Source organism: Phocoena sinus, chromosome 2 (assembly GCF_008692025.1).
Source record: "Phocoena sinus isolate mPhoSin1 chromosome 2, mPhoSin1.pri, whole genome shotgun sequence".
Classification (NCBI taxonomy): Eukaryota; Metazoa; Chordata; class Mammalia; order Artiodactyla; family Phocoenidae; genus Phocoena; species Phocoena sinus.
In genome coordinates, this window is record NC_045764.1 from 115,730,968 (window position 1) to 115,758,543 (window position 27,576).

The following is a 27,576-nucleotide window of genomic DNA, read 5'->3' on the forward strand; positions in this document are numbered from 1 at the left end:
AATGGAAATTATTACTCTCAATGGCATAATATCTGGGTATTCAAAATGCTGTGTCTCCTATTACAAAAAAGAGAGAGAGAGACTTACATTTTAATGTATGTTCTCCTGAGCAGCTAAGAGCCTTCTCTGAGTTGTGAATCCCCAGAACCTCACGAAGTGTTGTTTTATATATACTAACGTTTGCTTGCTCACTTGTTTGCCAATATGATGACCACATCTAAAAACAAAGTCTTTTCCTGGGACAGATCAGCTACTTTAAGGAGGTTTCCCTAATTCCTAAATAATGAACATGGTATTCTGGAAGGATACCAAGGACATTAAACATTTGGAAGAGTTAGCGAAAACAGTTACATATTTTTTTAATAATAAAATAGATTAACCTCCCCTCAACCTTATGATTATTTTTGCAGTTGCAGACTTTAACTCAAAGCCAAAAAGTACTGGAAACACACTTGTTGCTATCCAAATGAGCATGCTATGGACCCTTTCCTCTACCGCATGGAGCGGGAAGAACCTACCAAGCAAAACCACCTACATACAGAACAACAACAAAGATAAGGTCCAATCTGTTACCACTAGCCAGCAAAAGTGAACCTGGTTAGTTTGCGTTACTGTTGAAATACTCTTCTTGGATTCTAATCTTTTCTTAAATATACAATTGCTATTTGGGAAAAAACAAAACAATTAGACACACCTGGTTAAGGTATCCTGCGCTCTGTTCACACTTCACAGTGTATCTTAAAGTGACAGCATATTAAAATGTCAATGCAATCAATTCCTGTGCATTATGTGGCTAAAACTGGAAAGTACAGTTAGAGTTCCTAGCATTACGTAACTGAACTTGACCCTTTTGGAGTGCCAAAAATTCATATATTATGTGAAATATGTAATTTTCACAAAATTATAAAAACCTAGAGAAGTTGAAGTCTACTACCTTCACATAAATTTATAAATTCCTACTGGCTTTTTTGTTTGTGCATTTAGAGCATGGTCATAGCATTCTTTGGGAGTCTACCATCATGTGTTAGGCATAATACAGGAAATTCTGGATAAGAAAATTGTCATTCGAATATTTCCAAGACAAACACACAGCTAACCATATTCAGCTTTAAATACATATATTAAAAAACCATACAGGAAACACTCCTAAAATCTTACATGGAAACCAAATATACCAAATTTGAATATAACGAATATCATAAACATGAAATGGGATCAAATTGCTTCCATGCACTGAAAAAGGAAAATTGTAAATCTGTTAGAACATATATCCCTGGTAATAAATTGTGACATTCCTATTGTGAAAACCAGGAGTGCAGCAAAGTACTTATACTGTATGATTGTTTCAGTAGCCAAAATAAAATAGAATATTACAAAGGAATTTGGCACAAAACAACAGTTGTTCAGGGGGAAACAGTATAATTAAATTGTTCTTTTGAAAATGGTAATGATAAGATATGAATCATATATTCCAGATAAATATTTTGGCAGGGCTCTGCTTCCATTAAAATCTCCCAAGGACAACCCCAAAACTGCAAAATCTGAGATCCAACCAAGTGAATGTTGTACTCAAGCAAAGCATTTCACAGCAGATTGTCTGAACACTTCTCAGCATAAACTCCATACTTCAATTTATTAACCTCTTATAAACAAACAGCCCTCTCTGAAGTGCGGTGTGGCTACGGCACACTGTTTTTTATATCTAAGCATTTATTTCTAACTTCTAGAAATCATTTCCTAATATGCCAGGCAGTGCCAGGACCAGCTTAATTCCTCACCTCCCAAGACTCTTGCTTGCAGCCCAAGTCATCAGCACCCAGTTCCTAGGCAGGGCCTGCCTGCTATCTCACTCCTCCAAAGCCCTTCCTTTGCCCATGTGGACATGCAAACTAGCACTTACTCCAATAAATAACTGGTTATAACGGGAAAAGTGCTTTGACGGCTGAAGTTGCTCCAGCTTGGCTACTCCTGGTTCTGCTGGACCAGTGACGAATGCCACAGCTTTTTATTTTATTTTTATTTTTTTATTTTTTTACATCTTTATTAGAGTATAATTGCTTTTCAATGGTGTGTTAGTTTCTGCTTTATAACAAAGTGAATCAGTTATACATATACATATGTTCCCATATCTCTTCCCTCTTGCGTCTTCCACCCCCCACCCTCCCTATCCCACCCCTCTAGGTGGTCACAAAGCACCGAGCTGATCTCCCTGTGCTATGCGGCTGCTTCCCACTAGCTATCTATTTTACGTTTGGTAGTGTACACATGTCCATGCCACTCTCTCACTTTGTCACAGCTTGCCACAGGTTTTTAATCGTCTGATCCCTGGGACTTTCATCAGCCAACACCCTATTTTTCAGAGGTCTTAGGTGTCCTCTGAGACCCTTCAACAAACACTGCTGCATTATGCATCCAGTGCTTTTGTTCCCCTTGGATTAGAGAGCACAGTTCATATATTGTCTTATTTTTTCCCTCTTTTATACAAGACTGCGTAGGGTGAAATCTTTTAAACTATAGAAACCAGAAGTATATGTTTCAGTCTTCACTTCAACTCATGTTTGACAACGGGTAGATTGATGTGGACTGTGTACATTGAAAGCAGTATTTAAAGTTGGGATATATCATTCCTTTACTTACTCACTCACTCCTTCAGTTAGCACATATATCATATCTATACGGTACCAGGCACAATGTTAGATGCTAGAACTACAAATATAAATGTGACATGATCTCATACTTTAACAGAGGGGACTACAAAAATCTATTAACGCTATGATATGAAACGTACATATTATATATGCTGTAGACACACATGCACATGGCACATGTGCCCTCATACATACACATACACACATACAGAGCTCTATTCAGTGTCAGAGAAAGGAACGGTTCGTTCCATTTGGAGATGTAGAAGAGGATTCAAGTAAGTAGTTATATTTGAGTCGAGTTTTGAAAGATGACAGAATTTGCCCAAGGAGAAGCTGGGTGAGAGTAATCATTGCAAATATAAATAGTGCGTATAGTGCTTAACACAGAAAATTAAAGATGAGAGAAAGAAGGCTTAAAACAGTACACTGTCCTCATCTGTAGCTACCTCACCATTGGTAGGTAAAGTACCAATCCAGAAAGGTCCAATGTATAGAGTCAGATTGCCTGGGTTCAAATCCTGACTCCCTTCTTTACTCATTTCTTGACCTAAGTTCCAGGTTCCTATTGGTAAAATGGGTATAATAATTCACAGGCTTGCTTGGAAGGATGAAAATAGACAACATGGTAAAGAACGGTACATAGCACATAGGAAATGTTCAATAAGGTAGTTGCTAATTATTTTTACTACTATTATCACTATTATGTGTAGTTACAGGCCATATTTTGGGAATAATAAATGATAGTCTGGTGCAGATAGTAGGTATATGGATCAGAGTCAGTGAATACAGTGGATTCTGAAAAAGGTAAGTTGGGGTCTTCCACAAAAGGCCTCATATGTCACGCTAAGGAGTCTGGATTTGATCTCATCAACAAAGGGGAATGATGAATGGTCACAGAGTTCAGTAAAGCACCTGCTAAGAAACCTACAGCGTACAGAAACCTCTAGTGCAGGAAGAGTAATTGGTGTCTTTTATACTTTTCTAGGGCATGAGGCTGGGGAGGTATTTTGCTGTCCTTGGAAACTACCAAGGGGAAGTGATGACAGCAGTCTGTCTGAGGTGCAGACAATAAGGAGGTGCACTGTCTGTACAGAATTTTGAAAATATAATAAATTTTGGTTTGCTTTTTATTATCACCATGGCCTGGCAATTATGAACAACGTCAGTGATAAAATACGCTCTTCCCTGCTGGGCAAGCCACCTTCTTGGTATGCCACGGCTTGGTAGCTTGTTTTGTGAAATCTGAGGAGGATTAACAAGCACCCAGGAGTGTTCATCAGTACTTCCTGACACGTTAAGTATGGGTTAATTCAAGAGCAGGAAGTAGACCTGAGGAACAAACAGCCAAACTGAAAGTTCTAGCTAGCCAAGTAGTTGGGAAAAATTGGGGGCATCTTCCAAGGAAAAATGGTCAAACGGGGAGGCACCATCAAGTAGACCCTGGGAGAAAGAAGTCATGTGATACCGGACGGTGGGCGACGAAGAGGAAGATACAGACACAGAGAAGGCTGCAAACAATGTAGCTTCCTGATCTGTAGCTACCTCACCGTTGATAGGTCAAGTGCCAATCCAGAAAGGTCCAGCCCCGTGGTCTTCAGGAGCACCAACATCAGCATCCTTGTCAGGAAGGTAAATTACTGGCTCCCACTCGGACCGGCTGAATCAGTAACGCTGGGGTGGGGTTACGGCGTCTGTGTTTTCACCAGCCCTCCAGGTGACTCTGACACATACTGGAGTTTGAGAATCACTGCTCTTCCCGTCTGCCGAGCAACTCCCGAAGCACAGTTCTGCATGTTCCGGGTTATAACATCGTACGTATTCTGACGCCTCACTGGTATTTGTCACATTTGTCACATATCGATATTTAAGCCTATCACGCATGAGATCAATGGACTCGATCCTTTGTTTAACCCAGTGGCTCTCAAAGGGGGTAGAGGGTGATTTTTGCCCCCCAAGCGGTATTTGGCAACGTCTGAAGACATTTTTGGTTGTGAGACTGGGAGGAAGGTGCTTCCTGCATCTAGTGAGTAGAGGCTGTGGATGCTACTAAAACATTCTACTAATGCCCAGGGCAGAGACCCCTACTACAAAGAATTAACCAGCCCACAGTGTCAGAAGAGCTGAGATTGAGAAACCCAGGTTAACCTTACAAAGAAAGAAGTTTATTTAGGATCCCTATTACGTTGGGGGAAGGGAAAAGCAAGGTGGGGAAGTCGGCGTCCAATCTGGTGTCTTTGAACACAAATCCCCACTCGTGTGTGAGGAATGTTTACTGATTGGTGACTGACTCTGTTTATTGTTGGTCTGTAAAGGAAGTAGGAGCTTTATGACCCTAACCAGGAACTGCCGGCTTTGTTTGCTCTCCCTCTCTTGAGCTTGTCCTTCTGTATATTGTTTCTACCCTGACTTCATTCTTTGATTCCAAAGCCGTCAGGCCAGTCCTGATCTGGATCTCAGCCTTGAGTCCTGGCTGCTCAGACATGGCTTGTAAAAAGAGAGGGGGGGATTCTGGAGACTGGCAGTTCCGGTAGTGGGTGCTGGGGAGACAACCTCACTGAATTGCTGACGCCAAGACTCCCTCCCTTCTTAAGTCAGGAGAAGCCAGAGGAAAGGGGGTCACTAGCCCCATTTTGGAGAGATCTGGAGCTGGCTAGGGCTGTGCCAGACACAGGGGGTGATCCATATGTGGAAGAAGCCCTGGGGTCCCCACACCTTGGCGCACGGCTGGTACAATAGAGGAGGGCACACAGGGTCACTTACTGAGTGAATCTGGCTAGAATCTGAACGAGGCAGGAATTGCGCTTAATTGTGGGACAGAGGGGCAGGAAGGAGACAGATCTGTGGAGACTGAAAGCTGGACACTGGAAGCATGTCCCACACAAAAAATGTGGAATCAGAACGATCATCACAAATACTTGGCTTGTTTTTTCATGTAATCTGGGGGAGGCTTGTCTGCTGTGCGGTCCAAGGAAGCTTGCCCCTGGTGCAAAAGGCCATTAAATTCCTGTGAACAACTCTTGGCTTCTTTTTTCACAATGATTTTTACAGCCCTCACATTGCCACGGGGTCTTTTCACGTTTATTACTGTTTGACGACTCTATAATGCACTCCAGTAGCAAATGGGATACAGTTCTATTTTAATTTTAAAGGCAATTCTTTGTATTTAGAGTCTAAAGCGTGCTTTATCTTAGACCTGGGGTCTGAATCTGCCTGGGTTGGGTCTCCAGATTTCTTATCATCAACTGCAGTGCAGATGGGCAGTACAAAGACTCCTCGGGAGGCAGGACCCATACTGGAAGGCTCACTTCCTAAAAGACAGCTAGTGAGGCAGCGAGAGGCCCGAGGATGGAAACACCTTTCAGGCAGCTCTCTGGGAGTCTATTTAAACAGGTGACCTTGCGGAGAGAGGCTCCAGATCCCATTACCGACTTGCTGGCTGAGAGGCAGATTTGTTTTTATGAGCTCTCAAGGCACACACTGGGGGCCAGGAGTAAATATGGAGGAAACTTGCTGAGATCTTGCTCCCTTTACACACAATGTAAAGAAAAGAAAATTATGCAAAGGCTTTTTTTGAGCATGACAGCCTACCAGTAAACGGCCAGCGAGCAAACTGGTCATCGTTCAATTAAAGTTTTAAATTTACGTTATGCAAGGGGGATTAAAGAAAAAAAAGAGTATCAGTTATTTCAGCCCTCCTGCTTCCTTCAGGGAATGGTGAAAAGGGGAAAACAGCTGCTTGTATATGAAGGAGTTTAAGGGTCAAATATTGTGCCCAGCGGTGCTGACATCTCTTAACTCTCCCCAGGAGAAGGGCACGGGCATCACTTGCTGAGCTGGCCGGCTGCAGGCCTGAAGGTGGGCCGCTGCAGCTCCCATTTTGTTTCTCATTGAGCACCTGCAGGGTCAACAACTGCAAATGAATATTGCAATTAGATTCGAAAACTTTGTTTTTATTGGCTTTTGGGGACAAAAAAATTTTTTTTCACTATTTAGGAAAACACAATGTAGCCAGTAAGTTACAACGTACATGTGAGTTTCAAACTTTGCATAGTCATTAGGCTAATCATTAGTCATTTGTGGTTGACAAGGAGGGTTATAATTTGACACCTGGCAAAAATCAAGCAGATTTCAGAGAATTTGGAGCTGGGAAATGAGATGGAAAAAACACCCTCTTTTTCCCTAGGAGGTCCCATGAAGTAACATTTGCAAACCTCTTTTCTCTCCATAGAAGTGAATTGCCCATGATTCAGGGCTGTGATGTCTCTCCATCTCTGATTGTTGGACCCCCGCCCCGCCAAGAGCCTTGTAAGCACTGGCCAAAGAATCCGCCTCAGAAGGTTCCCAGAAGTGAATCTCTGGGAGTCACGAGAAAGAGATAAATAATTCCTCAACCTGATGCTTAAGCAACAGGAGACCACCAGAAAGTTTCAGTGTCAATTCTGAAAATATTTTTTGAAACATCATAGAGTCATGGGAGAAAGGAGTTTTAGAACGGCAGAGTCCTTAGTTCCTAACTTCTCCATAAAATTCCAGATTTTCTTCTGTCCACTATCTATGACCATTTTCTTTTGTGTAATGTGATCAAAATAGCAAACCCTGAGTTTGTCTTTTCTGACCCCCGACCTCTCACAGGTGTTCTGGCTCATTTCCTGAGAGTTATGTTTGATTTGGGAATGCTTCCCTCTTTTCTCCTGTTCCCTTGTTACAGTTTGAAACCTGGAACACCCGCATACAAGACCCTGACTATCTCCCTGTGCTCCCCCAAAACACTCTTAAGTGTTCTCTGAGAACTTGGCAAGCATCTGGACAAGGACAGTTTTCTCACACTCTGGGAAATCAAAATGTAAAACAATAGTTCTTTTCCAATTCTTCAACCTGAGGATAAATTTCAAGGTCATTTCTTTTTCTTTTTTTCCTATTTAACCTAAAAGTTTCTCTGTTTTTGTACTGAAAGGAGATCAAATAAATAATCTACTTAAGTTTTCAGTATGTAACAAGGAAACAGAAATGCTAATTTGAGATTCTTTAGGACCAAGCATAGCAAAAAGCCAAAAATTATTCCAAGATTATTACTTCACAAGCAACGATTAACATTTTCTTAATAAATCTCTCCCTCTCCCTCTTCCTCCACCCCCCGTCCCCCACCTCTGCCTCTCTCAGATTCCAGGAGAAGAGACTAGAAAATATTACTTTTGGAAGTCATGCATTATTTTTGTTTTGAAATGGAGCTAGAGCCCTGCTTGACACTATTACTCTATTAATCCTGGTTGCTTTGAAAAAGAAAAAGCTTAAGATCCCTAGCAAATCCGGATCAAAAAGAGATTTCTATACTTTTTAATTCAATAAGTGGTAAGGCCAATCTACTGAGCAGTGCAATAGTCTCTCCCTACTCCATCTGGCATTATTCATTAGAAATAAGCAAACAAGCAAACAAAAAAACTAGCCTCATAAGTTGTGCAAGTAAAAATAACTGTGTGCACTAAAAACACTTCCTAAGGAGTGTCCAGGCTGGCCTCAGGAAGCCCACCAGTCCCTAGAATCATGCCCACCAGTCCTCGCATCACCCACAAGAGTGAGTCCTTCTCTTTCCACTGTAGTGGGTAGGGGTCGTCCCTGCACTGCACCGGAAAAAAGAGCCTTGAACCTTGGCAGAGAAGAATGGACAGGACTGAGAGAGACACAGCTATCCTGCGTCTAGATGAAAATTTCGCAGTGTCAGGAGTAGTAAAGGAGTGTCTGGTGCAGAGGTCCTGGAAAATTCACTGACACAGAGCGAATATATGAATATCATTTCTAATTCTCTGTGGTATAAAGCTATAAACCACAAGTTGAGCACTGAAGAAAATACAACATGTGCTGTATAAAATGCCCAGGCTCTGAAGCCAAAAGAAATATGTGAATTGCATAACGTATGTGAATTGCCCTTGTGTGAAGCTTGGCTCATGACTGGAGCAAAAGACAACCTTAGTGTTTTTGTTTGTTTTATTTTTCCAAATATATAATTTTAAAATATACATGCATCAATTTTTAAACTACCTTCATTCAATAAGTACTTATCGAGCACCTACTTTGTGCCAACACTCTTCTAGACACTGCACACATACATCAGGGAACAAGAGAAAGAAGGTCCCAGCCTACATTCCAGGGGAGGTGGACAAACAGTTAATGAGTACACACAGAAATCAATGTGATGAGATCAGAAGACTAGAGCAAAAAGATCAACAGGGTAATGAGAAAGAGAGAAACACAAGAGGCCACTTTGGATGAGGCGGCCAGGGAAGACTCTCAGAGGAGATGACAAGTGAGCTGAGGTCTGACGGTTGAGAAGGAGCCAGTCATTCCAGAAGAAGGGATACCAAGCACACAGGTTCTGAGACAGGAGAAAGCTTGGCATGTTCAACAGAGAAATCCCACTGCTGGACATGTACTAAGATCATGTTATTTTTGAGCAATGAAAACGTGGCTTTGGAAACATAGAATATCAAACTGGAAGAAGACTCTGAGATCATTTAGGAGAACAGCCTTCATTTCCAGGTGAAGAATCAAGTCCCAGAGCGTTCCATTGACTCCCATCACCGGAGCCGACAGCATTGAACCAGAATGCTGGGCTCCTGCGTTCATCTTCCGGCTTGATTAGATGTCTCTCGGAGTTAATGTGTTAATCACATTCTCGCTTGACACTTAAAGCCTGTCTACAAAGGGATCATTTCTGCTAACCTGTTCTTTTGGAAGGAAAATGGGTCAGAATTCTAACCAGTTCCCACTTTAGAACATCTGAAAAAAAATTTTTTTTTAAGTATACTGGTTACTGGTTACTTTTCAGAATTTAAAAGGACACAAACACAGAGATAATTTAAATTCTAAAGGCTTTTTTTCTTGAGAATTTAACAGTACTGAATTAGCTCTGATAGACATTTGCCATATGTTGTGTTTCTTCATAAAAAAGAGAAATGCATATCCCAGATAGAGTTTGATTACCAAAAATTGAGGACAGTCGGTTTAATTTTGGATTGTTTTTGCTATGAAAGTATGTAACCTATTCAGTACTTGCAAAAGTTTCACTGGAGAAAATATTATTCAATAAGCCCCAAATGGGAAAATTTTATTCTGTAGGAATTTGGCCCAGAGCACGTAGAGTTGCATCCAGAGAATATACAGCTCTATTTATCATCTTGCAAACTTCATTATGTCAAAACTAAATCTCAGCTGTGCCCTGACTGCAAAGCAAAAGCAATACAGGCAATTTAAGCCATCTCAACAAGAATATTTTGAGAATTAATCGATTTTCCAGGAATGTTCAAACAACTTTTATCAATTTTGGTCAAGGTTCACAGTTATGGTATTACATTATCAGCCTTGGATTTATGTTTGTCTAAAGAAATTTATGATTTTTATTCTTGCTTCACAAAAAGGAAAAACAATCTTCTAGCATGCCCATGATAACCATAGTTTTCAGCTGTGCTACAATCCCAGCAATTCCGATTTCATTCGGCATCATTCCCACTATATGCTCAACTCAAAAGCAGCTCTCCCATGGGCAGGGCCCGAGGTTCCAAGGGTCAGCTCACAGTTGTGCTTTCTCTTCTCAAGCAGCTCCTTTCTCAACACTTTTGGTTCTCTGGTGATACAGGAAGCACCCAAGTAAGTAACCTAAAGCGTTTCCTGCATGGCACATGACTTTTGAGGAATATTCCAGCTCTTTGAGACAGGCTCTTTATAAATGCAGATGGGGAGCAAACACCTCTGATAAGACAATTTTATTTTCACTGGTGACACTGCTTAGAGTTTAACTAGAAATCATTTAAAATAAAATAAGCACTATAGCCAGATAAACAGCAAACATTTTGAACTTTTACTTTACTTCTTGAATTTAGAGCTAGAGCTTATCTCAAAATAGACATGGTTATTAGTTTCAGATTCTCTCTTTCCCCCAAAACCTGTACTTAAAATAGATGATTATCTGAGAAAAGTTTATAACTGCATTAAAAAACACTTAAAAATATCCCATTTGTTTTTTAATTCAAAAGAATCCCAAATCAGTTTATTTTATTCCTATATTTTATAGGCATATTCTATTCTAATAATCCAAAATCGGAATCTAAGCCATGGTTAAGGCAAAATATCTCATTATAGGGGAACCTGTGATGGGCATTCACTAAATGAAGTTGCTGCAATTTTTAAAGCAATTGGGATAAAACCCTGGATGGGGACGGGGGGTGGGGGGGGTGGGGGCGGGGGGAACAGAGGAAGTAGTCTTCATGCTGACACTCACTTTAGAAGTAATTCACTTTCCCATGACAAAGATAAGAAAGCCATTTAAGAATTATTTACCTTCCAGCTTAAAAAAAAAAAAAAAAAAAAAGGACGTCTGGAGAAGCCCATTGGCAGGCATGAAGAGTGGACAGATGCTTTGCCTCATCCTCCAGGCTGGGCTCCTCTAGAAGAAGAAGCCTTTGCAGTTAAGCAGAAGGAAGACAGAAGTGTCAAAATAGAACACGCCTTACTTATTAGCTAAGGGACAATCTTCTAAGCCCGTTTCATTAGTTGAGGAATAATAGCTACTGTTCTTTAAACAAACACCAAATCTGTATTTTAAAAATTTAGACAAAAACACAAATTAAGGAGAGATGAAACATTTTACAAAGGTTCTACAATGTGAGTCATAAAAATAGTATGCTCCTCTAGGAAGTAATTTTAAAAAGAACTCCATTTACAAAAAAGCGAAAAGAAAAGGAAGAAAGAAAGAAGGAAGGAAGGAAGGAAGGGAGGAAAGAAAAAGAAAGAAAGGAAGAAAGAAAGAAAAAGAAAAAGGAAGACAAAGAAAGAAAGATTAGAACTATTTCAAGATTATAAAGTGAATTACAGTTGATTTAACCTAATAGAACTATGTTATTTTATGTAGGGAGAACTGGCTGGATTTTTTTAAAAGAGAAGTTCTTTTTCCTTATTAAGAAATTTGAAAAATTATTTTAGTCTATGGTAGCAAGATTATTCTGCATAAGATCTTTGGGACCAATTTTTTCTGCAGTGCCTCAGAGCAACAGGTCCTTAGATGTCCTCTCTTTCTATCTCCTCCTCATTATTATTGGGCCACTGGAGAATTGATTAAAACTGTTCGGTAGCAGCAAAGGCCCACGTACATGGAGTGTTTCCTATGGATCAGGAAGCTTTTGCAACCAGCCCCGCCAATGGCCTGGGTTTATGTTCAGTGGGCTGTCTACTGTGGGCCCCTCTGAGTTTTCCACAGTGTAGATACAACCCTTGTTTCCCAAAGAGGCAGAACATTGTCAAAGTAAGAATCCCAGGAGTATTATTAATGAAATCTCTTCATGGGGTTATGGTCTCTCATCCCCAAACCTTCTGTCTTTCCCCAGAAAGTCACACGTATCTACAACGTCATGCAGCATTCTTAACAATGCACAAAATAGGATTATTTTATCTTGTTTTAGGGTCAAGCTTAGATTATATTAGTCTTTTTAATTAAATCACTATACAAATGTGGGACCTTTTAAAGTTTGCATGAACTCATTGGCAATGACAAATTTAATTTGTAATAAAGAACTTAGGTGGGAGCAAATGGCATTTTAAAGCACACATTTATTCACTTAACACATATTCACTGCAGCCCTACAACATGCCAAGGAGAGCATAGTTAATTGTCACCTCTACCCCTTCCAAATATATTATCCATCCTGTGCACCATTTTTATTTGATTATGTTAATAAATAAAATCTTTAATGATGACTACATGGAAAGAATGACATACTCAATCAATGCAGAGCTGCAGTGTGCCCACCACCCAGGATTTCCTTGCTTTGGCTCAGTAAGTACAGAAAGACATTTCAATTAAATAAAACAAATCCCAGAGAAACCCAGATATGGTCATGCAACTTCAAAAGCAAAGTTGAAGTTACACCAACGTTTTTTGGGATTCTGTAACCATTTCATACTATTATGAGTTGCCACTGATTGATTCAGCTAAATGACAAAGAGGCAACAAAAATATAGTTTATAAAAATGTGGTTCTACTCCTTGCTTGCTTTACTTCAGTCACATTCTCTCCATGGTTAGAAACAAGCCATGACAGTGGTCTAGCCCTGGATTTCTATGCACGGTGAGAAATCAGGCATAACCATGGTCTAACCCTGAATGTGATCTCAATGTTTTATACCACGGACAAATCGTTAACATATGGAAATAACCCTCTCAGCTGCTCTGTAATGTTTTTAATCCTATAGACTCTACTGCCTTGACTTTATACTCCATCCTGAACTTTTCCCACTGTTCTCTCCCCATTATAAAAGGATTTGTTTCCTTTTCTTTTCTTTTTAAAGGATCTACTAGGGGGAAAAAAAAAGTTTCGTTCCTTGTTTCCACCCTGCTGTTCTGTTGGCCCCAATGGCTGCTCAATGTCCCCTCTCCAACCTCTAAAGTGTTCGTTTTCAAATTCACTGCTGTGCTCCCCTCCCCCTGTAAAGGGAGCCTGTGGATGCTCCCCAGCTCCAGGTCCTCGCTCTCTGCTGGGCTCCCCACAAAGCAGCCTCTCACCATAGCCTGTCCTCAGATTTCTCTTTTTAATAAAGTTTGTGGTGGGCTTATGCCTCTAAATCATTTTTACCCATCAGAGCCATTTACGTTCCCTCTGTAACAACCAACGCTCACTCCTCTCCCATCGCCTGGCACTGATTTTTTTGCCCCTGTAACCTCACTCAGTATGACAGAATGTGTTTTCTCTGGCTGTAGATAATATATTCCCATATCACTCTCACAAACCACAGAATGACCTCCGCAGGGAAACCTCTGCCCTTCCACTTCCCATCACTGCTAACAAAGCGGTATACAGAAAAAAAAAAACCCAATGAGAACCACAGGTTAATGAGATGTTTAACACACACACACAAAAGAATTCTTTACATGAAGACTTTTTACAGAACTGCCTATGGGGTATTCAGCCATGGTTCCCAAAGGCTGACCCAGTGACCAGTCAGGCTTAAGATTCACCCAGGAGGTTGTTACACGTAAATATCCATAGGCCTCACCCCCAGAGTTTCAGATTCAGCAGTTCTGGGGTTTGGGAGCCACTGAGAGAGAGTGTGTAAATCAATCTCAACAGCTTCAGTAAAAGCCCGATAAGCACTTATATAATGACATGTGGATACCAAATTTTCAAACCATGTGAGTCTTTAGAATTCATACAGTAATTAACATGTTTGGAGAGAAGTATAGTAAGACTTCTCGGTGCAAATTAAGTCCTAATGTGAGGAAGGATGAAAGCCAAGGTATGTATTGGCCTGTCCACTCACCAGCAGCCTATAACTGCATCTGTAAGGAGCTGTGAGGACACTCCTCACCCCCACCTCTCCCCGCCTTCCCCAGCATCCACCAAAAAGAGTGCCTCACAGCTCTTTGACAGGACAGGCTTTTAAAAGTTCAGTCTTTACAGGATGGGTAACTTAGTTCATTTGTACCTGATTTATGCCCCATTCAAAAATGAAACGAAACAAAAATGATGGGGCTTCCCTGGTGGCGCAGTGGTTGAGAGTCCGCCTGCCGATGCAGGGGACACGGGTTCGTGCCCCGGTCCGGGAGGATCCCACATGCCGCGGAGCGGCTGGGCCCGTGAGCCATGGCCGCTAAGCCTGCGCGTCCGGAGCCTGTGCTCCACAGCGGGAGAGGCCACAACAGTGAGAGGCCCGCGTACCGCAAAAAAAAAAAAAAAAAAAAATTATGAAAAATGACTCTGGGCCAAAGAGAATGAACACCTTAGTAATTTAGTAATTCCGTCTCCCTGAAGCACAATGAGCCATTTCCCTTCCTGGGAATAAGTGTGAAGGGGATGTAAGCTAAAACCCCCTTGGACTGTGACTTTCATAAATCTGTGGGGTTTTGAATACCACTCTCTACACACCAGTACAGACCATTAAATGCATATGTAGTAAAATTCCCTCCCACCTAGGACCTTGCTTATTTGCAACTGTCAACCCATTTTAAGCAAGAGTATTTTTCTTACTAAGGAACCACTGGACCACCTCTCTTTCCCCTTAAAGAAGTCCTTTCCCCATTGCACTCTAGGCTTGTGTTGTCTAATCTCATAACCACTAACCACATGTGGCTATTGAGCGTTTGAAATGTGACTATCAGTATGTAGATGTGCTCTAAGTGTAAAATAGGCATCAGATTTCAAGGACTGAGTATGAAAAAAAAGAATGCAAAATATCTCAATAATTTTTATATTGATTAACATGTTGCTATGACAATGCTTTAGATAAACGAGCTCAAATAAGATATAGTCAAATGAGATATATTGTTAAAAGTAACTGTATAAAAAGTTTCTTTTTACTTTAAAAACTGTGGCTATTAGAAAACCTAAATTTATGTATGTGTCATGCACTGTATTTCAATTAGCCAGTGCTGTCCTAGATGAAGTCCAGCATTTTGCTTTTCATCTCAAAGCTTGTCACTCGTGCTGCCTCCGTACCTTCAATGCCGTATGCAGGTTCATTCCACGCAACTTTCATCTTGACACGCCTACTGGAAACCCTCTCATCTCACTCTTCCCCAGTCCAGTCTCCAAAACTCCACCAAAAGTTTGAAATGTTTTTCCCCACCATCCTATCAAGTCATTTCTCCCTTTTTATTTCAACAGATTCTCACTTCCCATCTCTTTCATGAAATCTTAAGTTTTTCAATGAAGACAACACCGCTGCATATTACTCATTTTCTAGACATTCCAATTTGGCCATAGAACTCATAGGGCTATTATTTCTGATTGTTTCCCAATACTCATTTATTCATTTGTTCAACAGCATTCACTGGGCACCTCCTGGAGGCCAGGCACTGTGCTTGCCACGGGGGTTACCTAAAAACATCAGCACACAGCCCTAAAATGATGTGTGGAATGATGTCAACAGGAACACATAGATGAAACTGATGCTCTCCTGCCCTCAGAGCCAGAAGGACTCTCTAGTTGCAAACACCCTTCTGAGGAAGGATTTAAATGCAGTGCTCACATAACACAAGTCTTCCGGCTTGGAAAGTTGAAACCTTCTGACTCCATATTAAACCCTTCCCCTCTCTCACACTTTGTATTTTCCCTCATGTTTCCCTGACTACCTTATAAACTCCATTTGTCTTTGTAGTTCCCATTTCCTTTGCTGACACAGTATTAAACACCATGCTTTCATATAAATATATATACATATATAGGTATGTATGCGTGTGTGTGTGTGTATATATATATATATACTATATATGTAACTATATATATAACTATATACATATAACTATATATATATGTATAGTTATTTATTTCCTACAATAATGTAGGTACCACATTATTCCTATTTGAAGATGAGATAGACTGAGGCACAGGGAAGTTAAGTAACTTCCCTGTAGCTGCTGTAACACGGATGGTAAAGAAGCAGAATTTGAACCCAGGCAGCCTAACTCTAGAGCCAGGGTTCTTAAATACTAGGTAATCCTGTCTCAGAGAGAATACAAATAAACACCAAGGACCATGTAAGCTTGAAGCTGCTAAGGCCACCTGCTGCCAAGTGAGAGAAGCCATGCCAAAAATGAAGCCCATGTAGGGAAAGGAAAGCTGAAGGGAAAGGGGGAGAGACAGAGAGACAGGGAAAGAGACAGAGACAATATGAGAGATGTATGAGATATTACTGATTATTTAATATGAATCTCTGGAGGATATAAAGTGAGAAACTAAACTACCTTTGGTCTTCGTAGTTATACAGGTGAATAGTCTTGTCATTTGTAGGTAGGGGTTCTTAACTGGGGGTCCAACCGTAACTGTACACAAAGTTCTTGGTGTATAAACAGAACTATAAAACAGTGTATATGCATGTCTCTGGGGAGAATCTCAAAGGAGACCTTGATTCTACCTAACTACCATGTTTACGGCATCTTAGTCAAATCTCCTCTGCAAAATCAGGTGGGGACATTTAGAGCAAGGCTGTTGTCATGTGATTAGCCTATGCTCACATCAGGTCTATCCCTAGAGCCACACTTACATGGAGGAGAATAAGCTACTTCTTATCAGTTACAACTTCTAATCATCTTTTAAAATGCAAAGTGAGTTCCTGTTAAACATGCTGAATTGAAAATGCATGCTTGTAACCTAAGTGTCCATCAATGGATGATGAATAAATAGAGAAAATGTGATATATCATATATATACAGTAGAATGCTATTCAGACATAAAAAGAAGGAAATTTGCAACAACATGGATGGAATTTGAGGGCATTAGGCTAATGAAATAAATCAGGCAGAGATAGACAAATACCCGTATGATCTCACTTATATGTGGAATCTAAAAAAAAATCAAACTCATAGATGCTGAGTACAAATTGGTAGTTGCCAGGGGATGGGGATGGGGAAAATGGATGAAGATGGTCAAAAGGTACAAACTTCCAGTTATAAAATAAGTAAGTCCTGGGGATGTAATCTATGGTTAATAATACTATATTGTATATTTGAAAGATGCTGAGAGAGTAGATCTTAAAAGTTTTCATCACAAGAAAAAGAAAATTGTGGCTATGCGCTGTGATGGATGTTAACTAGACTTATTGTGGTGGTCATTTTGCAATATATACAAACATTGCATCATTATGTTGTACACCTGAAACTAATATAATGTTATATGTCAATTATGTCTCAATTAAAAAAAAGAAAATGCATGTTTATGTCAGCTCTTTCTCCAAATCCCACTAAAATAACAGTGTGTCAGTTCTGTTTGTTTGTCTTCAGACCATTTCTCACTCTTCCCTTGTCCTGCTCTGTTCTGTTATGCAGAGGGACGGCCCTCTGCCAGGCTGGGCCTCCCAGTCTTCCTTGGGTTCAGCATATAGGAGCACTGATCGGAGACTAAAGGGTAGAGAGAAGAGAGAAACCAGAGGATTTCCCCTCTCCCTGTCTGCCTCAGGCAGGAAATCTGGTAGTGGCTGGAGTTCCTCTGAGACCAGCTACCACTCGACAGATCTACTGCGGTTCTGGCTTTCACCAGGTAGTCCTGGTGCCTGGGCTTAGGTAACACCACCACCTCCTCTCTCCCTCGAGCCGGGTGTAACAGAATCGGTAATTTAAAGAGTGCAAAAAAAAATGATGAAAGAAAAATTCCTGTGAAGAAAGAATCTGGAAGTACACTTTTAGAATCTATTTTCTTTCCTTCCGCAGAGAAAAGGATTAGGTACAAATAGAACCCCAAAAGACTAGACTTATTGATTCTGCCATACTCCAACACATGCGATGTTGTGGGAAATAAGCCATTTCCATGCTCAGATTAATTCATTGTCCCATTCTTCAAGGAAAATATCCGAGAAGAGGCTAAAACAGCCCACAGAAAACTGAAGTAAGTGAGGTTTGGCCTGGTGTATCCCATGCCCCACTTTGGCAATGCCTGCTACAATTTAGAATCCAAGGCCCTTGGATGTCATTAGGGAAAGTAACCTGCTAAAATCACTAATGCTACATGGTTTCATGAATTATCCTTTATGGTTTACAGTTTTTCTTATTTAGAAACGTGGTCATCTCCAGTACTATAATAGTGAAGATTTCGGCAATAATTTAGTCTGTCCTGTCCTCTCGCTACCACCTGTGTGTTAGTGCCCAGTGATAAATGCTACCAATCTTGCATATTCTACTTCTGATTCCGCCAACTGCAAAAGTTTGGGGCTTTCAGTTTATTCTATGATTGTGAGTCTTTATTCAATACAGTTTTTATTGTTATGCAGGTCAAATACCATCCACCATCCAGTTCCCTTCTCCTTCAGGGTCCCTGGAAGGATTGTACTTTTCCCTCTCCCTTGAAGTTAGGTAAGGGTGTGTGACTGATTCTAATCAATGAATGCCCTTTTCGTAAAAATATCTATATAACAAAGAAGACATAAAGCCCCAGTAACCTGGCACATCCATTTCAAGAAATATCCGATTCATATCCAGTACCATGAAATGATATCGTTTTTGAAATTCATTGTGATGAGATTCCTATTAACTCATCAGATCGTGAGCTCTCTGAGGGCAGAGATAACCTAGAACCCACAAGCACTAGGTGCCCAATACATGTTGCTAAATGAATGAATGAAGGATTGAGGGAATGAATGAGTAACCGTAATGTCAATATGGTCTTGTTTAAATCATTCTTATTTCTCCTTGCTCATTTGAACACTGCACTAATTTAGGAAATTACCATTAAATGAAAAAGACAATTTATTACTCAGAGAGATTAACAATAATCTGGCTTTTCAAAGAAGGTTAATATGGAAACTAAGAAGGAAAGGCCAGTGAGTTTTGCTTTCTGTTTCTGAACTCTCTATAAAAGATGCTCCAGGAAGTACACCCACCTTACATTTGAATATAATTTTGGATTTCCTTCTTTCTCTGTTCGGGTTTGGTGACTTGAGGTTGCTATGGACTGAATGTTTGCGGCCCCCCAAATTCATATATTGAAGCCCTAACCCCCAAGATGATGGCCTTTGGTGGCGGTGGGGTGATTAGGTTTAGATGAGGTCATGAGGGTAGAGCCCCATGACGGGATTAGTGTTCTTTATAAGAAGAAAGAGAGACATCAGATCTTCCTCTCTCCAACACCACATGAGGATACAGCAAGAAAGTGACTGTCTACAAGTCAGGAAGAGGGCTCTCAACAAGAACCAAATTGACTGGCACCTTGATCTTGGACTTCCCAGCCTCCAAAACTGTAATAAATGTCTGTTGCTTAAGCCACCCAGTCTATGAAATTTTGTTACAGCTTCCCAAGCTAAGAAAGAAGCCAAATTCTCATCTTCTCTCTCTCTATCAGAAATGTAATATTATTTGCATGTCACAGACACCTTCCCTTGCTTTCAGCAACCAGCCTAACTAAGATTCTGTTGCCTCTGTAGGTAAATTAAGCAACATGTCCCTTCAATGACCAGCCTGACTCATCGAGTATTTCCTAATTGTGGCAGTAAGGGTTTGTTTTGACCATCACTGTTGCATGGCACTTTTTGCTGTTAAGCTCCAGCCTAGGTATGGTGTTGGGTTTTACACAATGCAAATAAATGGAAACTTTCACTATACTTTCAGACCTTTTAATATGAAAAAATAGAGTTCAGTAATTTAGCCATGGATTTAACTTTTAAAAAACTGCTCTAGATCATGTTAAAACCCATAAGATTTTTTTTTCTCTTGGTAAACAGATTTAATACATTGTCCTGATTTTAAGGCATTTAAGAGCAAAGGCATTTTCCAGGAAATATGGCACTTTGTATTGGCAAACAGTTGTAGGAATAAATTCTTTAAGCACTATTTAAGAAGTTTACTCAGAATGCTCATCAAAATGCTCACTATTAAATAGCAATCTGTTATATGCTATATAACATATATGTTACATGCAATGCCAAATGAAAGTCGGCTGTCATAATTCACTAGATAGAGTTTAGTTTTTATATCATTTTGATAAATTTCCCTCGCTTACCAGTTTAGTCACAAATAATACCTTATGGATGTCATGTGAAGGCAGTAAAATATTATATACTTTCAGATGACCCCTATCCAGAAATGCTTTTCACTGCTTACATTTTATCTGTCAAATAGTATTTTCTTTAAGAAGTAAATATAAATGCCATTTTTGGGAGAAGCTACCGGCCTAGGACAAGTTTTAGCATTTAGTGTTCTGACAGATCTTAATCTGGATATCAGCCAAAGTCAATAAAACTTGTTCAAGCAGAACCTTACCTGGTTTTCACCACATCGAGAGGGTGCATCAGGCAAATTTCTACAAGACCTGAAAGATGATAAAGAAAAGTCCAATAAACACTTATGTAAACACTGGTTCTTATTTCCTTGACCCTATTGGTTTCTCAAGTATGAATCTTCAAATTAAAAACTCGGGACCTTGGACATGACAGGTAATAGAGGCTAGGAGCAAAAGACTAATGAATAACATGATTTTATTTCTATGGGAGCAAGATACATGAGTGATTACTTCTTTATAAGTGCTCTGGCACAAACGGAGATTTTAAACAGAGGAGTGATATTCACTTCTATTAATATGTTCTCCCAACAATCTAATCATCTGTCCATTAACCCTCCCACTGCTCCCAGTCACATTTATTAACATGCAAACACATAAGCAGTGATGCTCCAACCCTCTCCCCTTTGGTAGATTCACCATCTCTCTCATCACAGCATGGATGTACCGGTGTCACAAGCACCTCTAAGTCTGAAAGAGTCAATGCCCAACTAGAAGAAGAGCACAAATACTATCATCCAAGGAGAACAGTTTCTTTTCAGTGTTCAATTCCCTGAGCTTTTCCTTCTCTTTGGAATGTTGTCCTCCCGGGAGGATACACACACATACACTTCTTCTGAGAATCCTACTTACCTTCAGATCTCAATTTGGGCAACTATTTTCCCAGAAATCCTGGGGCAGAGACTGTTAGTTGTCCCCTAGTATTCATCCCCTTTTCCTCCTGGTTGCTCAGAATAAATACTATATTTCCCAGCCTTCCTTGCTGCTAGGTCACATGTGACCAAGTTCTGGCCAATGGGAGGTAAGTGCAAGTGGTTTGAGCAATTTCTAGGAAGTCTTTTAAAGTTAAGGAGGCTGCTCCTCTCTTTCATTTTCCTACTTCCTTCTGGTGGAATGCTGACCTAGGGCAGGAGAAGCCATTTTGCACAATGAAGTGATTTTGGGCATGGAGGTCACACGTAGCACAGCAACAAGACAGAAGTAGTCCGTGACATCATGGAGTTCTGGTCTACCTCCAGACATTCACGTTGAAGAAAATTTTCATTTCCTTTAAACTACTGCTATTTGGGTTCTCTGCCAACTCGTACCTGAACCTAATTCTGATACAGGTACCCTGTGATGTGCTCCCATAGTACCCTGGACTTGTGTTATTACATGGCACTGTAACTGTTTTCTTGTCTAAAAGCTCCACAAGGACAGAGATTCCACCTGCCTTATTCACCTTTATATCCCCATCACTTTGCACAATAGTTGGCAGCCAGCTCAATAAAAATTTGTTGAATAAGTAAATTAATGCTGCTTAGGGTTACTGCACATGCCACTATGTCAGCTAATTCTCTAGATGAACTGAACTGGCAGTAATTTATTCTACATTTATTCATTAGTTTGAACATAACCCAAATAAGCAAGCAAGGATGGAGAAATACTGGCAAATATGATATGAAATAAAGCACAGGAAGTACTTGAATGCAGAATTGCAATATTGTTGATCACATATCCAGATGTTCAGCAGCTATGTAAATGTGAGAAGGTGACCAATGATTCAACACCTAATAGACTGACAAATGATTCTTGAGAGGGGTGTGCATGCAGGGTATTGTGCTCAGTGCTGGGACATAGCCTGATGCAGCATCAAGGGTGCCTGAAAGAATGAAGAATTTCAAAAGTGGGCACAGAAGTGATACACTGAGAACAAACTTACATGTAAAGGGAAAACAATGAACAGAGAACAGCAATATGCATAAAACTAAGTGTTGCTATTTACAGTGTGAAATGTTGCTATTTATGTTCTGTTCCAATTCTAGTCTTGCATAACAGTTTACTTTTATTGTCAAATTGTCAACTGTCTTCAAGGAACTATGCCATGGTTCTCATAAAATGAATGACAGAAAATACAAATATTTACAATTTTTAAGTAAAATTTTAATTCAGCTGTGGCCTGGGTGTGCTTTATATTTGAGATTATTCATCCTAGGACACAAGGCTGATTTCTGTAAGGTGAATACCTTGCAAAAAATTTTTAGAGAGAGAGAGAGAGAGAGAGAGAGAGAGTGAGAGAGAGAGAGAGAGAGATAATATATATATTTCACCAGGAAGCCTTTTCTACAATTTTTACCTACTTTGCCTAGAACCACTGGTGGAGGACTCAAGGGTATCCTTAAAGCTGGGAGTAGAAAGTCACAATAAAGGCATCACACTTCACAGAATGGATAGTGGATGGGATGGTTGTTTTGTTACTTTGGAGATTTAGAATGCTTACAACGTAAAGCAGAAGACCCTTTTTTTCCAAACTATCCCTTTACAACCTAAGCCACAGAAAAGAGACAATGGAAGGTACAGGACCACATTGATGGACTGACCAAGGGACACACCACCCCTGCTAACTCCTAACAGAATCCTCAAGTATAGAAACCTAGAATGCTGTTGTCATTCTTGTGCCTTCCTTCCTGGTCCACCTCTGCCTTCACCTATGAACAGTGCTGCAATGGCTTCAGTAACCTTTTTAGCAATAAAATGGGGGAATGCAGAAGACAAACTAGGTGCCCAAAGGTAGACTTGAATATAGATTATTAAAGGACAATGTCAAGTGATCCTTCAGTTCAGGTCTTTTTTTTTTTTTTGCTGTACGCGGGCCTCTCACCGCTGTGGCCTCTCCCGTTGCGGAGCACAGGCTCCGGACGCACAGGCCCAGTGGCCATGACTCACGGGCCCAGCCGCTCCGCGGCATGTGGGATCTTCCCGGACCGGGGCACGAACCCGTGTCCCCTGCATCGGCAGGCGGACTCTCAACCACTGCGCCACGAGGGAAGCCCCCAGTTCAGGTCTTAATTTTGATTTTAACTATACACAATGCTATTATACATTAATCTGTTCTAAGATAAATTACTTGAGAACAGAGTTTTCTAAATTTACTCTGACTTCTTATCACTGAGTCAATTCACATTTCCTCTCTCTACAATTCCATGACATACACCAGTTATATTACCAATATTATATTACAGTTCCATTACATATATCAAGAATAGCATTTATCACACCATACTATGCCAGTAATATAGAGAAATATATAACTGTGTCTCCACACCATTCCCCCCATCCCCATATTGGCCATTGCAATATTCATCTCCAGACACTGTAGTCTATGTCAATGGCATCTCCTGCACTTGTGAAAATGTGTAGTCAAATACAAACCATGAGTTCTTAGAGAAGAGGGAGTATTTAACTTTATCGGCCCACTGAGTAAATAACGCTAAATACATGAAATTCACTCAGGAAGGTCTCTATCTACACTCACTCCCTTGGTGATCTCATTCCAACCCACGGTTTTAATTACCATCTATATGCTAACAACTTGCCAATTTACATTTCCAGTCCAGACTTCCCTTTCAAAGTCAAGACAAATATCTGATTGCCTATTTGACATCTCAAAATTCACATGTTTGGGGCTTCCCTGGTGGCGCAGTGGTTGAGAGTCCGCCTGCCAATGCAGGGGACACGGGTTCGTGCCCGGGTCCAGGAAGATCCCACATGCCGGGGAACAGCTGGGCCCCGTGAGCCATGGCCACTGAGCCTGCGCTCCGGAGCCTGTGCCCCACAACAGGAGAGGCCACAACAGTGAGAGGCCTGCGTAACGCCAAAAAAAAAAAAAAATCCACATGTTTAAAATGGGACTCCTGAGTGCCTTAACCAACACCCCTACTCAAAAAACAAAAATAAACAAACGGGACCTAATGAAACTTAAAAGCTTTTGCACAGCAAAGGAAACCAAAAACAAGACCAAAAGACATCCCTCAGAATGGGAGAAAATATTTGCAAATGAAGCAACTGCCAAAGGATTAAGCTCCAAAATTTATAAGCAGCTCATGCAGCTCAATAACAACAAAACAAACAACCCAATCCAAAAATGGGCAGAAGCCCTAAATAGACATTTCTCCAAAGAAGATATACAGACTGCCAACAAACACATGAAAGAATGCTCAACATCATTAATCATTAGAGAAATGCAAATCAAAACTACAATGAGATATCATCTCACACCGGTCAGAATGGCCATCATCAAAACATCTGAAACAATAAATGTTGGAGAGGGTGTGGAGAAAAGGGAACACTCTTGCACTGCTGGTGGGAATGTGAACTGGTTACAGCCACTATGGAGAACAGTATGGAGGTTCCTTAAAAAACTACAAATAGGGCTTCCCTGGTGGTGCAGTGGTTGGGAGTCCACCTGCCGATGCAGGGGACACAGGATCGTGCCCGGGTCCAGGAAGATCCCACATGTCGCGAAGTGGTTGGGCCCATGAGCCATGGCCGCTGAGCCTGCGCGCCCGGGGCCTGTGCTCTGCAACGGGAGAGGCCACAACGGTGAGAGGCCCGCGTACCGCAAAATAAATAAATAAATAAATAAATAAAACTACAAATAGAACTACCATATGACCCAGCAATCCCACTACTGGGCATATACCCTGAGAAAACCATAATTCAAAAAGAGTCATGTACCAAAATGTTCATTGCAGCTCTATTTACAACAGCCAGGTGATGGAAACAACCTAAGTGCCCATCATCGGATGAATGGATGAAGAAGATGTGGCACATATATACAATGGAATATTACTCAGCCATAAAAAGAAACGAAATTGAGCTATTTGTAATGAGGTGGATAGACCTAGTCTGTCATACAGAGTGAAGTAAGTCAGAAAGAGAAAGACAAATACCATATGCTAACACACATATATGGAATTTAAGGGAAAAAAATGTCATGAAGAATCTAGCGGTAAGACAGGAATAAAGACACAGACCTACTAGAGAATGGACTTGAGGATATGGGGAGGGGGAAGGGTAAGCTGTGACGGAGCGAGAGAGTGGCATGGGCATATACACACTACCAAACGTAAGGTAGATAGCTAGTGGGAAGCAGTCGCATAGCACAGGGAGATCAGCTCGGTGCTTTGTGACCGCTTGGAGGGGTGGGATAGGGAGGATGGGAGGGAGGGAGATGCAAGAGGGAAGAGATATGGGAACATATGTATATGTATAACTGATTCACTTTGTTATAAAGCAGAAACTAACATACCAGTGTAAAGCAATTATACTCCAATAAAGATAAAAAACAAAACAAAATAAACAAACAAAAAAAACCAAAACAAAAACCAACCTGTTCAACCTTAGAGTCAACCTGGACTCCTTTCTCTCAAAATCCTCTTCCAATCTATTGGCTCTACTTCAAAATATAACCAGACTTCTACCATCTCTCACTTCCTTTATTGCCTGTGCCCTCGCCCCCTTTCTGGTTAAGTCATGGTCACCGTTTCTCAGCTGATTAACTGCAGCACCTCATTAACACGTCTCCCTTCATACACCTTTGACTCCTTCCATCTATTCTCACCCAACAACTCAAGTGATCCTGTTTAAGATGTAAGTTATTTCATGTCATTCCTCTGGTCAGCAATGACTCCCCGTCTCACTCAGAGAAAAACCATACATAATCCGGGCCTGCATTACTTCTCTCACCAACTAACTCTCTTACTATTCTCCCCCTCACTGATTCTACTCTGGCCACAGTGGCCTCTGCTGTCTCCCAAACATGCCAGGATTATCTCAGCTTTTGGCCTTAGTGCTAGCCATTTCCTCTGCCTGGAATGCCCCTGCCCCAGATTCTACTTGGCCAACTTCCTTCACATGGTCAACGAGTAATCTGACCAGTCTAACACAGAGGTCCGGTCCTCCCCACCCCAGCACCAAAAAAATCCTCATGCTGCTCTGCTTTTTCCTTTTTCCATGATACTTATCGACTTCTAACATACTACATTATTTACTTCTTTTTTATGTTTATTGTTTCCTGTCTCTCCCAGTAGAATATAAGCTTCACTAGGGCAGAGATCTTTGTCTGTATTGTCCACTGATATGCACTAAGTACCCAGAATATTCCTGACACCTAATAGTTGCTCAATAAATATTTGTTGAAAAAAGAAATGGAATGATATAAAATAATGAACCTGACACAATAATGGGATTCCTTTACAGTGGTACATATAAGATGAAGTTTTAAGAATTTAGTGTACACAAAGAGAATTCACCCAGTCATTCAAGGAATCCATGATAATGTCTAATATAGGGAGTAAGTCTACTGAAATGTTATGAGTTCGTTTGTAGAAAGAATGGATTATTCCAAAGATAATTTCATTAAGTAACATTTTACGAATCAGAGAACATCTCAACATCTCCGTGAAGACACAAAGGAATAGCAGTGCAGACAGAGAATTGAGGCATTCAAGCATCCCCAAGATATCAGTTACAAGTAAGACCTATGTTTTCCTTTTATCAAACCAAAAATTTTTGCATTGTACTATAGCCCCTTCCTTGGCATTTTCAAATTAAACCTAAGACTTCTCATTTGTTCTCTGAAATTCACACTATCCTATTACCTTAACTGATTTCGTGTGACATGTTTAACTCTTTAAAACTATGACTCTTTACAATATAAAAGAATTTTTTTATTTTTTAAAGAGAACCACAGAGGGAATAAATGGTTTCAAACTGTGTAAATCTGAAATTCAAAAATAGAACAGCTACAGACAGAACTGATATTTTTTCATCTACTCTACTAGTCAAGCAAATCATTACAACATCCTATTTGATAGCCTGCCCAGAAAATGTGGTAGCCCTACTGAATTACAAGCAATGTGAGACTCATAAATGGAAATCAAATATATTATACTTTCCCCTAATAATAGTTAAAGTGCACTACCTTTGCGGCACAGTAAATTAATATTATGCACACTGAATTGGCTAAATAGGCAATGTGATTTGGCAGGCTTGAAAGATGTTGTTAAATGTTATGCTTTTGGGCAAGCCACAGCCTTCCTTGAAAATTCTGAAGCAAATATTTTCATGAAGTTTACTGTTAGCATGTATTTTTCTAAAGAAACTAACCCTAAGCCATGGCCGCTAGCATGAATCTAAAGGGAGTGCAGTAATTTTCCTGGTGCATACTTCTTGCTCTCATAAGAGTTTATTATCTCATTGATTTAAGAATTTAGGAAAATACATTTAGTTACAAACATATGCATACATTATGGTCTAGAAATCATGGTAGATAGAGCGTGTACAAGGGAGGAAGAAAAGTTTAGGCAGAGTTTTAAAATCAGTGAGTTTTTAAAATCATACTTTGAATGCAGAAACAGAAAG

The 27,576-nt window shown here is 40.4% G+C and overlaps 1 protein-coding gene across 1 annotated transcript in view; it reads right to left on the minus strand.

Annotated features, from left to right (window-relative positions):
• Positions 1–27,576, minus strand: part of SLC25A21 (solute carrier family 25 member 21) — a 534,134-nt gene that overhangs the window by 205,896 nt on the left and 300,662 nt on the right. The window contains exon 2 of the mRNA XM_032623187.1: positions 20,376–20,424. Within this exon, the coding sequence (XP_032479078.1) occupies positions 20,376–20,424 (49 nt within the window). The remainder of the gene's footprint in view (positions 1–20,375; positions 20,425–27,576) is intronic.